The 17,927-nt window shown below is 36.3% G+C and overlaps 3 protein-coding genes across 3 annotated transcripts; 2 read left to right on the forward strand and 1 right to left on the reverse strand.

Annotated features, from left to right (window-relative positions):
* Positions 1–255: 255 nt before the first annotated feature.
* LOC132178539 (uncharacterized) lies at positions 256–7,843 on the forward strand. The gene is made up of 8 exons (XM_059590980.1): positions 256–907; positions 1,590–2,110; positions 4,014–4,064; positions 4,146–4,253; positions 7,068–7,163; positions 7,295–7,393; positions 7,479–7,538; positions 7,634–7,843. The coding sequence occupies exons 1-8, from the start codon at positions 403–405 to the stop codon at positions 7,697–7,699; spliced, it is 1,506 nt and encodes a 501-aa protein (XP_059446963.1). The 5' UTR covers positions 256–402; the 3' UTR covers positions 7,700–7,843.
* A 2,581-nt stretch (positions 7,844–10,424) lies between these two features.
* Positions 10,425–14,646, forward strand: LOC132178547 (probable folate-biopterin transporter 7). The gene is made up of 2 exons (XM_059590992.1): positions 10,425–10,766; positions 13,235–14,646. Exons 1-2 carry the CDS (start codon positions 10,502–10,504, stop codon positions 14,293–14,295), a joined length of 1,326 nt encoding a protein of 441 aa, XP_059446975.1. The 5' UTR covers positions 10,425–10,501; the 3' UTR covers positions 14,296–14,646.
* A 444-nt stretch (positions 14,647–15,090) lies between these two features.
* Positions 15,091–15,938, reverse strand: LOC132167061 (uncharacterized). The gene is made up of 2 exons (XM_059577955.1): positions 15,632–15,938; positions 15,091–15,481 (listed from the first exon to the last, which is right to left on the reverse strand). The coding sequence occupies exons 1-2, from the start codon at positions 15,828–15,830 to the stop codon at positions 15,288–15,290; spliced, it is 393 nt and encodes a 130-aa protein (XP_059433938.1). The 5' UTR covers positions 15,831–15,938; the 3' UTR covers positions 15,091–15,287.
* Positions 15,939–17,927: the final 1,989 nt, after the last annotated feature.

Genomic DNA, 17,927 nt, shown 5'->3' on the forward strand with positions numbered 1-17,927 from the left:
CTATTATGTTGGAGCAAAAAAAAAAAAGACAAAAATAGCTAAATATAGCTAATATTTCATTTTTAGCTACACTACTGGAGATGCTCTTACTCATAAAGTTATTTCAAATTATTGAAAAGAAAAAGCAGACGAAGAAATGGAAAAATAAAAATAAAAATAAAAACAAAACTTTTAAACTAAGCCCAGTTACTTGGCCCAAAACCAATTGTTAGTAAGTCCATCTCAAGCCAACATGTGGGGTACTGGGTCAAACGCTTAAAAAAGAAAAAGCAAAAAGCAAAAACCCTAACCCCTAGTGCAAAATTTTCTCATTTTCTCTGTGTTTCCCCGGTGAAAATCGCAGGCATTTCTTCTCATCTCCAATCCAATGAATCGATAACAAAAGAACCAACAACAACAACAATGGCCACCAAATCACGGCAGTTCTCATGGTCACGCGTCCTTCTCCACTATCAGGCCCTGAGGAGACCCACCAAACATCCACTACACTACTCTCGGAAAATCTCCACTTTCCCACACTTTCCCACCTCCCAAACACCGCATTTCTCATTTCTAACCAAGACCCATTACTCCACTGCATCAAACAGGGTGGCCCAGGATCTTCTGGCCGAGGTGGAGAGAGAGAGGCAGAGAGAAAGACAGCAGAGGAAAAGGACTGGCTTGGACACCAAAGACATCGACGCTGAGGATGAGGAGGACTACATGGGGGTTGCTCCATTGATAGAGAAGCTTGAGAAGGAGAAGCTCAAGGACACTGGGGACTTGAACCAGTACGAAGAGCGTACGGACTCCGATAGTGACGATGACGACGAGCGTTTTAGCGGTGATGCCATGAAGAAGAGGCGGGACGAGTTCGAGAGGAAGTTCAAGCGGCACGAGGAGTTTCTCAAGAACTTTACCGAGGCTGGTATGAAATGCGGCCTTGTTTGTTTAGATGGTTTGAGTTTTGGTTATTAATGTTCAGTGGGACAAGTGGGTACCATGTGTTTCCTGCTTATAAAGCATAAGAAAGGGACTGGAAAATGAATATTGAAAACTGGGCTTACAGTTCAGTCCTTGTTTTGTTTGTAATGCTGAGTGGAAGATTTTGGGATGATGTGTTTGGTAGCTTAGAAAGTGTGGGAGAAGTATAGAAAATGGAAATTAGAGATTGGATTTGAGTGCGTTATTTTCCAGCTTGTTTTGATTGATACCTTGCCTTTTGTGTTTGTAGTTTTTACAGGAAATTGTTAGGATATATGTTTGGTTGATTACAAAGTGTAGGAAAAGAAATACTTATCAAAAAAAAAGAAAAGAAGAAAGTGTAGGAAAAGAAATGAAAATTGAATTTTAGATCTATTTTACTAGATTTACAGTGAATAAAGTGCTTTACATGCGGGCGCTTGAGGGTTAAAGTTTTAGGTTTTTTTTTCCCCAATGAAAATTCTGTTACTTGTCAAAAATAAAAAAAGAGTACATTGGTTGCTGAGGAACGTATGGTGCTCTAATAAATGTTGTATCAAAAAAAGCACTGTGTGTATGTGCGTGTGTGTGAGAGAGAGTTTTTTTAATGCAAATTGATCTGGATTCTTTTCGGTATTATCAAACAGAAACACTTGATGATGCCTTCAAATGGATGAATAAAATAGACAAGTTTGAGCAAAAGCATTTCCAACTTCAGCTCGAGTATCGGGTCATTGGTGAGTTGATGAACCGTTTGAAAGTAGCAGAGGGAAAGGATAAATTCATTCTTCAGCATAAATTAAATAGGGCCATGAGGTTAGTGGAGTGGAAGGAAGCTTATGATCCTAAGAATCCTGCCAACTTCGGAGTTATTCAGCATGAACAAGTTGGGGCGTCTGCTGAACTTTTGGAGCATACTGGATTTGAAAAGGCAAAGCAAATGATTCAAGGGGATGACGATGATGTTGAAGAGTTTGATGACATGAAAGAGAGGGATGACATACTGTTAGAGAAGCTTAATGCCATTGACAAAAAACTTGAAGAGAAGCTGGCTGAGTTGGATCATACATTTGGAAAGAAGGGTAAGATTTTAGAGGAAGAAATCAGAGATCTTGCTGAGGAGAGAAATGAGTTGACAGAGAAGAAAAGAAGACCTCTTTACAGGAAAGTAAGTGCATGTGATCATCCTTCTAGGTTTTTGTTGTTAATAGATAAAATTCATCATGATTAAGGATTTATGGTTTTTTTATTATACTAAGTGTTTGTAAATTGAGGAAATGTTTGTGCCAAAGTGATGTTCGTTTTTCCCTTCTTCATCTTGTTAATATTGTCATGCTAGTACTAGGCAATTCTGTTGGTTGTAGCTTTTCTTCACTTCTTTTCACTTTGGCCCTTTTTTTTTGGTCCTGCAATTATCGAACAAATTTCATTTGGTTTTGATGAAGTTAACTTCTTTTGCTTTCTTGGCTGTTCAATTCATACGATTAAATGTTACCATAATCAGTTGCATATTGAAGTGATGAAAAATCATTTAAATAACAATGACTATTGACATATCTTGAGAAGTTCATCGATGTTTATAGGGGAAAAAGATAATGAGACAATTGCTAACTATATGGTTATGTGTGTTATCCTGATTAATGGTGAGTGATTCTTTTTATCTGTTCTAAATCGTGGCATCAGTTTATGCTCATTCATCCATAGTCGTATCAAGAAAAATGCCTCTATTAAAGTGGAATTCTATCCTTTGGTCACTGTTTTTCTTAGAGATATGTGTAAATGCCTAGCTGGAACCATGTTTGCTTTAAAAGCTTCTCTGGAACTTCAATATGACTTTGAGCTTGTAGCATACATTATTTTGATTGATCTTTGTTTAATAGACCATTACTATAGGATAGGATAGGAATAGACCATTACATATAGGCAACCATTACTTCTTATTATTTAACAAGAAGCCTCAATGCCACCTTCATTGCTCTTATAAAGAGGAAATCAGGGGTTGTTAACATTTAAGGATTTTTGACCTATTAGCTTAGTGGGTGGAACATGCAAAATTGTTGCCAAAATTCCCTTGATAGTGATGTTCCTTGTTTGGTCGGCCGTATTAGGGAATATCCTCACCATGGACAATCTTAGGAAGAAGCATATCATTGTAATTGATTGGTACTACTGCATGTGTAAGAAGAGTGGGAAGTCAATGGATAACTTTATGCTCCATTGTGAGATTGTCAATGCTCTTTGGAACACTATCTTTAGCAATGTAGGGCTGGCTTGGGTTATGCCTACTCGATGGTAGGCCTTTTCGCATGCTGGAGAGGGCAAGTTGGTAGGTTCAATTTGATGCAGTGTGGAAGATGATAATGTCCAGCCTTATGTGGTGTCTTTTGAGGCAAGGAATATTATCGGAACTTTGAGGACCATGAGTGGACATCGGTTGAATTTAAAGCGTTCTTCTTTAAGACACTTTACCGTTGGGCTGCTGCCTTTGTTTTTAATACTTCTAGCTTTCAAGTTTTTCTATATCTTTTCTCTTCTTCTAGTTAGGTGTCTCGCTTATATACTTAGGTTGCGCCTTTGTGCTTTTTTAATGATCTTGTGATTACTTATAAAAAAATTAAAAAAAAAATTAATTGAATTTTTTTGTTGACTCTCTTTCCTCTGTTAATGTCTCATCCATATGAACGAACTTTTGGTTGATGGAAATCAGTGAGAAGCCAATTATTTGAGTATTGTAAATAAATTTCTATACTTCCTGAAAATAAAAAATAGATGTGCATAATATGCATGGTGAATGCCTTGTCCTGAAAGATCTATGCTGATTATCCTGGGATGATTTTTTCTGCTTTTTATCAAACCTTTTATATTTATGATTTTGACTATGTTTAATAAAGTTTGTTCTGTCATGTGGTTACTCTATATATATATATATATATACTGCTGTTATCTTCATTGTAGATTATTTTGCATTGTTTTCCAGTTTTTAAAATTAGTGTTATACTTTCCTCTGTCCAGATTTTTTAATCATTCCATTCTTTCTACAAAAGCTCAAGCTCGTTATTATTTAATGGCAGGGTTTTGATGTGAAATTGATTGATGTAAATCGAACCTGTAAAGTTACAAAGGTATCGACTCCCTTCAATTTATCTTTATTGAGAATACTTTTTATTTTTTTGTTTATTTATATCTTAATCTATATGATCTAGGGTGGGCAAGTGGTCAAATACACTGCTATTTTAGCTTGTGGAAACTATCATGGTGTTGTTGGTTATGCTAAAGCCAAAGGCCCTGCAATTCCTATTGCTCTTCAAAAGGTATCTATTTTTTGGTGCTATTCATTCTATTATGAATTCTTCTGGATCATATTTGTTTATATCCTGCTTTATAACTTGGTATTGTTTCACATTTTCTTGATCTGTTATTAAGATATGGGTCATGATATGAATAATATGCAATATATGTTGTATAATACTCAATATATACAGAATCTTGTACAATGTGCAAGAATTATCATATACTTCTATATATTGATGATTTTATGTATAAAAAAGTTGTGTTTATAGAGATTTTAGGAACTTATGAATTTGTTGGTTTGATATTTGATTCTAGTTAGAGCTGCATTCAAACTATAATTGTTAATGGGGTGCTAGATCATCTAATTGGAACTGATTCGAAGAAAGTTTGGGCAAACGACAATTTTGCTCCTCAAACTTTGGGATCAGTAAATATTTGGTCCTTGAACTACAAGACTTAGCAATGTTAAGCCCGGATTTTATATATCGTTTCAATCTTCAACCCTCCATCCAAAATCTGTAAATTTTTTGCAGAGCACATTAACACGTGATCAATGACGTGACCCATTTTATTGCATTTGGCTGACCATGTGGCATTTTTTGTCTTTATTGGTTATCATTTGTATTCAAAATGAGACAGTGTCTCCCTCCTCTTTCTTTCTCTCTTTGCAGTTCGTGGCTTATGGATCCCAGCAACCAAATGGAGGCCAAAGCCTTCATTCTACCCAGGAGAACAAAACCAACCGAAACAAAAGATTCAAAATGTCATATTCTTGTACTCTTCTTCATTTTCCTAACCAACAAACAAACTCCAAAGCTCAAATTTCCCCAAAATGAAAGCACAAATGCAAACAACCACAAAGCCACTAGATCTGCACAAAATCTGATTGAAACCCCACGATCTAAGCCAGAAAAACAACACCACGGCCACCGCGAGCATCATCACAGTTCAATGTGTCATCCATCAAAAGCATGGCCATTGGCAATAAAGCCAGGAGCCCTTGATCTGGTGTGCTTGTTCAATAAAGTCCAAGGTGTGGTCAATACCTTCACGACCATCCCATGGAAATGCCACCAGGTGGGCTCCAACCACTTTTCTCTTCACATTCCTCACCCTTCTTCTTATTTTCCCTTTGGCTTGGGCCATAGATGCTCAGTCCAATCCCAATGGCAGACAAACCAAACTCGGTAGAAAGTCAGAGAGAGAGCTTGCCACTTATTTGTGAGCCTTGGTCCAAGCCTAATGGCAGAGAAACGAAGCTTGGGAAAAAATCAGACGGAGAGAGATAGAGAGAGCTTGCTTCTTATTATTGTGAGCCTTGTTGGTTATGTCATTTGAGTGTGATTGATATCCATGTGAACACTTGGGATAAAATGCATCAGGTGATGGGCATATGCTGACATCATTTATAAAATTTAAGTATTTTGAACGGAAGATTGATATTGAAACGAATTCAAAATTCAGTCCTAACATTGCTACATTCTGTCATTTAGGGATCAAATAGTAACTGGCCTGAGTTAGAGGGTCAAAATTCTAGTTTGCTCATAAAGTTTCCAGTGAACCATACATGGATATACCTTGGTCTGATGTGGTAAATCTGTTTACAGTACTAGGCTTTGTTGACGTCCAGTATGCTATCTTGGAATTATTGCCCCTGGTTTATTGGTGCAGTGAATGGGTGGCCACATAAGTGTTTGGTTTTCATCTCAGTCAGAACTCTATGTTTGTCTTATTTAGGGATATGGGAGCTATTAGCAAGAGACTAGCAGGGTTGGAGCTTCCACATCAGTAGGTAGGAGGGGTTCTCTAATCCAGTAATACTTTGATGTTTCTAGTTATTTCTTCCTTTGATATAATGCAGGAACATAGTGCCAAGGGTGCCCAATGGGTGGGGAAATCTCTAGTTATTTCCCACGTAGGTCTGGAATCCTGGCTAGTGTGTTTTTAAGACGAATGATTGCAATGGAATTTTCTCTAGTGAGCTTGGGGAGTTGCATCTTTAAGAGAGAAGGATTGTGTGATATGATCTCAAGTGAAAAACCTCTGTAGGAATATGGTTGTGGAGATTTCCTGGTTAACAGCATTTGTTGGCGCTCTTTGTCCAAAGTAGATAAACTAGGATGGATAAATGCAACTTTAAAGAACTACAAAAACTCCTACCCTATCTAGTTGAAGTCAAGTGGATGAATCTCATATTTACCATTTTTGTCTGTCATCTTTACAAGTCTCTGTAAATATTCTTCAAGGCCTTCTCATTCTCCTTCATTTGCCTTTGATCTGATCTATATCACTTCCTATTGGTGCTCATTTGCTCTCATTGACCAGGATCGGTTTTCATTTTTCATTATCTAATTCAGTCCCACAATTTTACCTTTTTAGCTGATTTCCTTTTCATGTCCTTCGGTGCTACCTGCAGGCTTGAACTTGGGAAATGCATTACTTTCTCATATATTTCTTTGGTTTCCATTTACATTCTATATTCTTATTTCAGCTATGCCTGCTTCATCAATGTTGTTTTTTGACCACCTTCTTTTCTGTACAAAGTATGGTTAGTTTCTTAGGGCAAGATGATTAACCCTGTGAGTATGGTAACTATTGCCACTCCTTTTGCTCTTTGAAAAACTTCAATCCTTATTCTTTTTTTTTTTTTTTTGTGATAAGTAACTTCAATCCTTATTCTTGTGTTTAAAATATTTATTTCATATATTGGAACCTACTGTATGACGAATTCTCATTTCAATTGCATGAGAAAGTGTGCGTTTGCAGATGCCCTCTCTTATGTGACTGACATGATGTTTTTGTACGTCTTATCTGATTGGTTCAAAAACAACCAGGCATATGAGAAATGCTTTCAGAATCTTCACTATGTGGAACGGCATGAGGAGCATACAATTGCGCATGCAATTCAAACAACATATAAAAAGACCAAGGTAGTCATCTAGATTTCTATCGACTTTCCATATCTTTTTCCATTTGAGTAAATACTGTCTTCTTTCTTTCCCCCTTTTCTTGGATTCTTTGTGCAATTACAACTTGGGTTTAAATCTGCATATGTTTTTAGGTGTATCTTTGGCCTGCACCCACCAGGACAGGAATGAAAGCGGGGAAAACTGTCCAAACCATTTTGAATTTGGCTGGTTTTAAAAATATAAAGTCCAAGGTAATTAACTACCAAACTGAATCCATGTCACTTGGATATTTCCTGCAATCTTGGTGTTTGCACTAACCATGAAAACTCTTGATAGGTCGTTGGTTCAAGGAATCCTCACAACACTGTTAAGGTTCTCTTCAAAGCTCTTAATGCAGTAAGTAGCCCACTTACAATATTATGGATGCTTTTTTAAACGGGTCTATTCTCTGAGATTTCATGTTTAACTGTTCTTATATGTGAACTTTACAGATTGAAACTCCAAAGGATGTCCAAGAAAAGTTTGGACGGACTGTTGTTGAGAAGTACTTGCTGTGATAGGTTTGCTTTTTTAAGATCCACTGCAATGCTTCCAGTTGTGCACTTATGTCTCCTTGAATGTCAAAGAAGGTTGCATCCCTTAACAAATTAGATGATGAATATGCAGATTTTGTTACATGTTAATTGCCTTTTACCCTTGTATGTTGTAGTTGTTTTTGCCACCAGCATTGCTTTCTCTAATTTTTTTATTTTTTTTATCTGTTGACGTTTTTTGTCGTTAATAAGTTACACATGCATCCAGTGATGTTGAACCTATGACCTTGCCCTTCATCCCATTTTTATGAAGATAGGAAGTGTCATTTGGCGTAGAGCTCATTGGTTCTGTTGACATTTTCACCATAAGAGAAAGGAGAGAATGTTTTAAGCTTTATATTTCCAAGAAGATGATACTAGAGACTCAATTTGGAACTTCTTTCAGCAGTAGTTAATTTCCCTAGGAATATCATTTAGTTAGTGCGTGTAATTTCACATGGGATCAAGAGCAGGAAATGGTAATGGTTGTGGCAATCTATCAATTCTTTGCCCCCTACCTACCCGCTCTTTCAAAAGATTTGGATCTCATGTTTTTTAACGGCTAGGCTACCATCTCTTTTCACTGCTAGAATGGTTGTGATGGTGGTTTGTGTTTGTGTTTGTGCCTGTGCCTGTGTTTATTAAATAATTTCTACTTATTTAAATTTCATTAAGAACAAGCCTTAATAAATTGGGTATTATAGGCTTACAATAGAAAATGAAGAAAGCCTATCACAGTTCCAGTTTCTGACAGGAATGTTGAATCTTCCAACTAGCTCATATAACTTCATTTTTATTATGTTTATAGTATTATTTTTCAAATTTGCAATAAGAACATGTTAAGTATTTAAAAAAAGATAAATTTGTTTTTTTGTTTTTGTTTTGTGGTAATGGACTAGATATAGTTTGAACTATCGTAGTTGTGAGTCTTAATATAGATATGTGTATTTGTTTGTACATGAGTGGGTTTATGTTTATGTATTTATTTGTGTATAATGAATGTATATTGTATATACATACTATATGACAAATATATAGACTCGTTATTAGATTGTTTATGATTCGAGTTAATTTATTTAATTACTCATAATAAAATCTTAACAATAATTAATTAACTAACATTTAATATGAATTCATGAAAACTTTAAAGCAATCATGACATTTGCTTTGTATATAGAATGAATACGTTAATTAAGTTGTTTGAATAAATGAACAATAAATTATCTAGTTTGGTGATAAGTTAATGCTTAGCTCGTGTTAAAGAGAATTATATGAAATAAGTTTGAACATTCAACAGAAATGTACACGTGTCGTGTGAATATGTGAATGCTTGCTATGGTTGTCAATGGCGGAATAGGATTCTCTCCATTTCACCTATTAGTGTTAAAAGAGGGATAAAATTGTCTCAACATTATAAATTGAAAGAATTTTACCCCTCATATTTGGATTAACTGGCTCCTCTCCATTTCAAATCCTTCTCCATCAACGAGCAGACGTGACATAAGCTCATTTAAAAAGAATTAGGATATTTTCTAGTTTATTTAAATTGAATTGGATAATATCCAAGTAATTATATTATATGGGTATGTTTTGTCTGCTCTAAAAATGAAAAGACAATAATACCTATTTAATATAATTAACTGAATATTATTCTCAAAAGAAAACCCATGTGAGTGGAAGAAGAATAATCAAATCTGTTGCCCTTTCCTTGCACTGTCGGCAAAGTTGTTTGTTTTCTTCAGAAAAAGAAAATAAAAGAGGAACTTCGCTTTGGGTAAAGTTCTGTGAACCTTTGTGACTTCGAATATTATATGTTAGACCCATAATTTAACGTTGAAATCCCCAGGGATTGCTGGCCCTAACCGAATATTCTCATCCAGAGAGATCCTTCCCATTTAAACCCCTACATAAAAGCACTTACCAAGGATAGGAAAAAAGAAAAGAAAAGAAATTTTATTTTCTCACGTATTTGTGTAGTAAATTAAATTTCCCGAATAGTTTGTTTAAATCACATGATAATCCTATTTTACCTTTTTAAATTACTTATATAAACAGTGTAATATGATACTAAAAGAAAAATAAAATAAAATTAAGATACATGACAGTCGACAGAATCTTATGCCTTTCTTTCTGAGAATCTTATGCCTTTCTTTCTGACATTAAAAGTTTCCGTTTTTATTTTATTACAAAACTATTCATGTTTTATGAAATTCTCGTCGTTTTCTATTTCCCAATTTCTTGCTACAACCCTTTTTTTGGGCCAAAAAAAATTTTAAAAAAATCTTGGAGCAAGAAAGTGATCATTTGGGAATTATAACTTTTTACCTAAATCAAATGGAAATTATCATGATAATCTAATACGAATACAGTTTACGGAAAAAACATGTTAAAATATCCAAAAATACAGTTGAGGATTTATAAAAAAAATATAAATAATAAAATACCCCATGAATTATAAAATAAAAAATAAAAATAAAAATCTTAATCTATTGAGGACTAATGCATTTTCAAGAAAATGATTTTCCCTTGCAATAGAACTTTTACTTCATAAAAAACAAAAAAAAAAAAGCACTAGAAGAACCGAGTGAATATTCTACACGTCATCAACTGAGAGATTCATAGAGGCCACCACGTGGCACGCAATAACACGACCAACACACCAGACAACTTTCCTTATTAATGCACCGTATCAAATATCAATTCTCCGGGATATGTAAAAAACCCAGAAAGCCGCATATTTCCATTTCAAGGTACACCAACTTATCTCCGACTCTCGCTTAAGCTCCAATGGTCTCGTCGGAAGGCGGGAGCCCGGACCCGAACCCGATCTGGAAGCTGCTCGGGTTCGGGGTCTGGGTGCAAGGGTTCAGGTGCTTCCCGTGGATGGCCGTGAACTTCTTTCTGAAGGACGGGCTCAATGTGGACCCCTCCACGCTGCAGCTCCTCCAGAACTCGGCGAACCTTCCAATGGTCGCCAAGCCACTCTACGGCATCGTTTCGGACGCCGTATACGTCGGCGGACAGCACCGCATTCCCTACATCGCCATCGGAGGTAATGAAAAAACGAAATGCAAATGAAATCAAAGTTCTCCGAATTGTTGATTTGGAAATCCGATCTGTTTTGTGTTCTTAGTCGTCTGATATGACTCTGAAGATTTTGTTCGAAAACCGAAATGGAGTGGCAGTTTTGAAGATAATGGAAATAGTGGTGGTAATCTGGATTCAGAAAATGAATATTGCTACTTATGAATTTTAATTTTCATGTTTCCTTCTTTAATTTCCAAAAAAAAAAAGAAAAAGTAAATTCGATATTCGGAATAACTAATGTTTGTATTTTCTGGTCTGAGCAAAAGCGAAAGTAGCGGAGATTCAAAGTTCTGAAAGCCTTTTCCTTTCTTTATGGAAAGCAAAATTCTTTTCCTCCTTTGTGCTTAAGTCATAAACCTCCGACATTTATCTAGTACACTAGTCTTAGTTAAAGGGACAAAGTTATCCCGGTTGGAGGAATTTCCTCGGATCAGTTGACATGTGTTCAAAGTGCATGTGATTTAATTCTCACTTTTTAGCGCAGATAATGTATTAAGTGCAGATAATGTGATTCCTGCGTGCATTTTCATATATATTTTACATGTCAATTTAGTATACTAGATTTAAACAAATTCCGGAAAACCCTTTTTCTACTTAAACACTCTTTAATTGTTCTTTATCTGCCTTATTTTAAGAATTTCAGATGCAAGGTAGGTCATAGGAGGGCATGAAATGGTGAAAAATCTAAGGTTTTAGAAGCATGTCTCTCCGGAATCATTTGCTAAGCAAAAGAAATGGATGCCTAATGGCTAATACGTTCTATATGACATGAACCTTATAAATCTGCTTAAATGTTATTTAAGACTTGGTTTGTTTTGACGTAACATGTTTTAGAAGCTTACAAAAAAAAAAAAACATGTTTTAGAAGGGTTGATCTAACCGACCTTGTTGTTGAGGTTGAGCGATCTTATATTGTTATCTACTTACTATTGGAAATATTTAGTTATGAATGTGGATTTTTATGCTTATATTAGTAAAGAAAGGGAAATATGGAAACTTGATGCAAAAATTGATGAAAGCTTGTGACTCAAGAAATACGTAGTTTGCTTTGATGCTAAGATACCTGATTGGTCAACAAGCCAAAAGGGGCTTCCTTCTTACTTCTAGGACACCAATTTTTGAACAATAGATTGGACACTTTTTGGCGGTGACACTGGCATCATTCAACTGATTGTGATCATAATTTCTTCTATTATTAAGAGGGATTCTTACAATCTCAATATTGAGCGGCCTCATTTGTCAATATAACAAAGAAAAAAGAAATACTTGATTTCTTGTGCAGAAGTAATGGGGCCATAGTGTATTTCAATAGTCTACAAAGACATGCTTCATTTTAACTTATTGAAGATATCATCTCCTCTAATTTATATTGTGTTTTTTCATAATATCTTTTCTAAATTCCACTTTGATTTTTGCTATGTATAATTTTTTTTAAAAAGTTTTAAATTATTATTTGGATGTTACTGCCAAAGCCCCCACGCCAGCTTGCTCTCTCATCCCTCCCACCTAAGCGTGCTTGCTTTTTGCAGCTGAGCAGAATGAGAAGCTGCTTAGCAGCCCTATCATGGAGTCAGCTTGATCTTTTGATCACCCATTTTCCAAAAACCATTTCTGGTCATAAAAACAGAGACACATGAATTGCACAAGAAGTTCTTTTGGTTAAAACACCGTGTGATTCCAGCAATCCAAAAGATTTCTTGCTTGAAACAATTAATATACTGTTTCCATGTTGCTTTTCATGTTTGCTTCCCAGGTTGATTTGTGTTGCATAAGACAATGATACAAGTAGTTAACCCACTGTGTGGATTGGTCCTTGCTCCTATTTCATAACTGTCAATCATTTTTTATACTTATATTTTAATTTAGAACAGCGCTGAACAGTTTATGGAAAATTAGATGGGAAAAAACCTATCCTATTTGTTTATGAAAATGGTAATCCAGAAAGGGCATAAGCTTATCTGCTTCGTGAAATGTAATTCTCTAATGATGCATCTGGCTTCTAGTTGCCGTTTGCAGCTGGTAGATCTCTCTTATCACCCATCTGCAGTTTTTTATTAAACCAAATCTTTGATTTGGACCTAAACTCTAGAATGCACAGGCTTGGGAGTTTATTTTGGACACCCATGTCTAATGCACTCTTCATTTCCTTCATTATAACAGTGATCAATTAAACCTCATTGTTTTAAGTAGCTCAAAAACACCATAATTGCTTAAAGTTCAACCGTATCTGAACTTATATTCTGTAATAATTTGCTGATGCTTGTAGAAGAAAGGTCTGACTGAAACCATGATCACTTGTACTTCTGAACTAGAGAGTTCTAGCCAAATGTACTTTTTTTTTTGGTTCTACTTTTATTGTATCTAATCTTGTTTTTGCTATGCAATATAATTTATTTTGTTTTTCTAATTAATTACACAAATTTGTTGGTGCAGCTTTATTACAAGCAGTTTCTTGGCTAGCTATAGCAATCATCTCCCCGTCAAGCATCTCTATCTTCACCATCACCCTATATCTCCTACTTGGTAACCTTGGTGCTTCAATAGCTGAGGTTGCTAATGATGCAATTGTCGCAGAGGTAGGAAAACAACTGACTTCCTCTTCTAAAAGTTCTCAGCCATCTTCCTCAGGAGAGCTCCAATCATATGTTTGGATGGCTTCCTCTGCTGGTGGAGTCCTTGGAAACCTCATAGGCGGTATTGCCATTGATCGATGCTCCCCGCAAACTATGTTCCTGTTTTCCGGCCTTCTCCTTGCTCTCCAGTTTTTCATAACCTTTACTGTCCGCGAAAGCTCTCTTAACCTTCCCAAGAGTGCAGCCGATGCAGGGATTAGAAAACAACTTTCAGAGCTCTCAGTTGCATTAAGAAAACCTGAGATTGCTTACTCATTAACATGGTTTGCAGCATCCTATGCCATGATTCCAGCACTAACAGGCACCATGTTCTTTTACCAGACACAGCATTTGAAGATTGAATCATCAGTACTGGGTCTCTCTAAGGTCTTTGGTCAGGCAGCGATGCTTCTCTGGAGCATCATTTACCAACGTTACTTGAAGTCAGTCCCACCCAGGAAACTCATTTCAGCCATTCAGGCATTGATGGCGGTATTTATGATATCGGATGTGTTGTTTGTGAAGGGGTTTTATCAGAAGATGGGTGTGCCGGATTCTGCGTATGTTGTGATCTTCTCAGGCTTGTTGGAGGTTCTCTTCTTTTTTAAGATTCTGCCATTTACAGTTCTGATAGCGCAGTTCTGCCCTCATGGATGTGAAGGATCTCTAATGGCATTTGTCATGTCTGCCATAGCCCTTGCATTCATAGTGAGTGGATACCTTGGCGTTGCACTTGCATCCTATGTTGGGGTTACAGGAAATGATTTTTCGGGGCTCCCGCGGGGTCTCCTAATACAGGCAGCGTGCACGATTTTGCCAATTTATTGGTCATCGTGTATACCTCACTATGTGAAATCCAAAACCAGGAGGAAAAAGGAGTGACTCGTGATAATAGTATTATGGAAGGGCGGAGATGCATTTGTCACAATATTTGTTTATTTATTTTTCATTTCTTTTCGCATACATGGTCATCCTCAATATATAGGTGTTTCAATTCACAAATAATCGTGTTTAGATTTCTCAAAGTTGAGTCTTTTAGCTTTAGGTGTATTAATACAATAGTGGAGGATTTGAATGCTACTTTCTACAGAGGGGCTATTGTTTTGGATTGTGTATCAAAGATCTACTTATGTAATTTCCTTTCCTTTTTGGTTGGGAATGTATTCCTTACTATGTCTCGAACCAATCACCGATATATGTTTATGAATAATGCTAGAAATTACATTTTTATTCTATTATTCTTATTTTGCTATGTTGCTACTTGCTGATACGACACGTATCAGTTTACGCATATGTGTGGAAGAAAGAAGTTGCACTTTAGGTCCGTTTGAATTAGGCATTTGGTAAAGTCGCAGATTCAAAACAAGGACCAATAAATATCCAACCTGCTAACCATTGGTATGCTATCATAACCAATTAACCTTCCTGCGACAAAAATTTCTTTGTAGTGTTTGACTTAGACGTGCCTTTGTTGAATACCTTTATCAAACATGAAAGCATACAACTTGAAACACTAGGATGATCAACAAAACACAACATAAGCTTGACTGTTTAACGACCAAAATCATCTCACTCCTGACACTCCAGTAAACATTTACCAATATCTTTGAGACATCCATGCATATGCTGTTTGCTCGTCAATCACACAACTTGCAAAAGCAAGTAAAACCCATGATCAATCAAACAACTTTTAAGAGACAAATGCCTTCATTAAGATCAGCAAACTATGTAGCAAATTAGAGCAACATTCGAAAACCATCTTAAAAAAACGTTAAGTCGGTGCAGCCAGAGGCTGAACACTCGAGCCAAAAAGCACAACTTTTCCAGTCAATACACAACATTCTAATAACACCAGAAGGAGCAATACTAAATTTCTACACGCGGCCATCCCACAAACACTGGATCCCAACTTTCCCGGCTTTCAGAAGGCCCTCAATTTCTCCAGGAGGGTTCAGACCCAGAGCACGAGCTCGCTCCCACCGAGCCAGCCTGGTCATCCCCAGGCACGGCCCGTACGCCATGTTCATGTCGAATACCCGCAACACCTCCTCATTCTCGTCATAGTCATCTACCACCCAGAACCACACATTTGATAAGATTCTCAAATCCACGCTTTTCAAAAATATTGAAATCGATTTATTTTTGAAACCCAAATCAAACAAAACCCTAACTGTAAATTAATAGACAGAGAGAGACAGAGAGGGAGAAAGAGAGAGACCTTTGAGGTCATGGGAGCCGTGGGAGAGGAGGGCGGTGGGTTGGGTGACATCGGAGCCGAAAATGGCGGCGTCTTTGGGCGATTTCTTGAGAGAAGAAGGCGGCTTGGAGGCCTTCTTGGTGTCGGAAGAGGACTTCGTGACGCCGCTGTTCTTCCTCTGCCGGTAGAATCCCTTGATATTCCCTGACGTCGTTGCCATCTATCTCTTCTCAGTTCTCCCTCTAGAACTTTCGAATTTTGAAATTAGTCTCCCTTCCAATGACTCTTTCTGTGATTCTTTTGAATTGAATTGCTTACCCCAAAAAAGAATCACAGGATTTTGAATTTAATTGTTGGCTTTCTTCCGCTTTTGCCCTTGTTACATCATCTTGAAAAAAAAAAAACAAAAAAACGAGAAATCTCAACCGTAGATTTAAAATTACAGGAGATCTTGTATTTTTCTTCAGGTTGTAGTTGTAAGCCGGATCCTTGAGTGTCGTTTAAAGAAAAGGGCCTGCCATGTTGAGGCCCATCAAGCCAGCCCATCTATTACGAACGTCTTTGAAAGTTTTCACCTCGTAGGAAGCCCAACACTACACCTCTCCTGTCTCCTCTGGTAGTTGTACTTGTAGTGGGACTTGGGAGTACTGAAATAAAACCCAAACGGTGATCTTCCTTTTTGTAAAAACGGCGACGTATTCTTTTTCTTGACAAAAATGCTTCAGACTTGACCTTCCTCTCTTGTTTTTTTTTTTTTTGCCTCCAAACAGCTTGAAACATGTTAATTATTAAAAACACTTATTACATAGGTCCCTATCATCCCTCTATTATATAAGTGTTTTTAAAATACACTAATTATATAAGTGTTTTTAAAAAACACGCAAAGCATTTTTCAAACTTTTTAATACAATAAAGTGAATTCAAATAAGCGTTTTAAAAAAATACTAATTATATAAGTGTTTTTAAAAGACACGCAAAGCATTTTTCTTTTTAATACAACAAAGGATTTGAATTTACGTAATTTTAAAATCGAAAGTTTTTTTAAAAAATTGTAGAAATTTATCCACAGTACCTTTTGACTCATTCTCAACGAGACTTGCTGCATTTTTTATTTTTTATTTTTATAAAGAAATGAAGGAATTTATCCACCGTACTTTTTGACCCACTTTCGACGGGACGAGACTTTCTGCATTTTTTTATTTTTTTTGGCATTTTTACTTGTTAGAAAATTCCGTGTGTATTTCTGAGCCTCTGACAGCTCCCATGTCACGTGGATGTTACGTGAGAAGCATTGAAACAAATGCTGCCCAAATTGGACTGGAAATTTTTGTTTGCTGGAAATTTTTTTCGCGTGGAAAGAGTGGATTGGAATGTGGCTGTTGCTCAAATAGTCAGATTGACCTTTGCCAAATTCTAGAGGCTGGCTTTACTGCCAGAAATGAATACAGGTAGTAATTGTAGGCTTCCCTTTGAGTTTTTTAGGGCTCCCATAACAATAGCCAATAGGTCCTTAATTTGATTGGGTTTTGGGCCTTTGGGCTTATGCCTATTTTCTATACCATCTGACATCTATAGTATTTTTTAAAAAAAATATTAAAAAAAAAAAAAGAAACCTTAAAGAAGCTTTTTCTAAAAGAATAAACTAAAAAAATAAGAGGGCCCAAGGCTAGCGACATTGCAAGAGTTAAACAAATCTTAGGAACCAAACTATAAACACAAGATAAAGTTGGTAGGCACGCATGAGGCCATGACCCATGACCCACCCACCTCGTCCACTGAAACTTTTGTATCCTAATGAAAGTTGGCATCCCAGCTGACAAAAAACAAAACCTTAAATAAATTAATACAATAATCTTAATGACCAACAAAAGACAAACACAAGCTAGTTTAACAATTTAACACGAATGCTAATTTGACTGGGACTCGACAATAAATAATTCTACAATTATAACAATCATATATATCAACAAACTTAACTTTCTCGTAATTTTTATAATTATCACACTAAAAATGACGTCCCACGTTCAATAAATCAACCACACCTGATAGTCCCTACCACACACAAATAAGATGTGCATGGGGGACGAATCTTGTATGAATCAAATAGACCAGTATTGGCAGTATTGTATTCTTTTGTTGACTTTGAGTGTCGTATCAAACAAACAAACAGATCAGCAGGACTGGACTGTTGAACAGTATTGTATGGATGATGTTTCAAAGTTGAAGATCTGCCGGGGCAACTTGAGTTGCTATTTGGACTTTTTGTCCTTAATTTTCAATGGAAAATATCTCCCCTTCTTTTTTTTTTTTCTTTTCT

Source organism: Corylus avellana, chromosome ca1 (assembly GCF_901000735.1).
Source record: "Corylus avellana chromosome ca1, CavTom2PMs-1.0".
Classification (NCBI taxonomy): domain Eukaryota; kingdom Viridiplantae; phylum Streptophyta; class Magnoliopsida; order Fagales; family Betulaceae; genus Corylus; species Corylus avellana.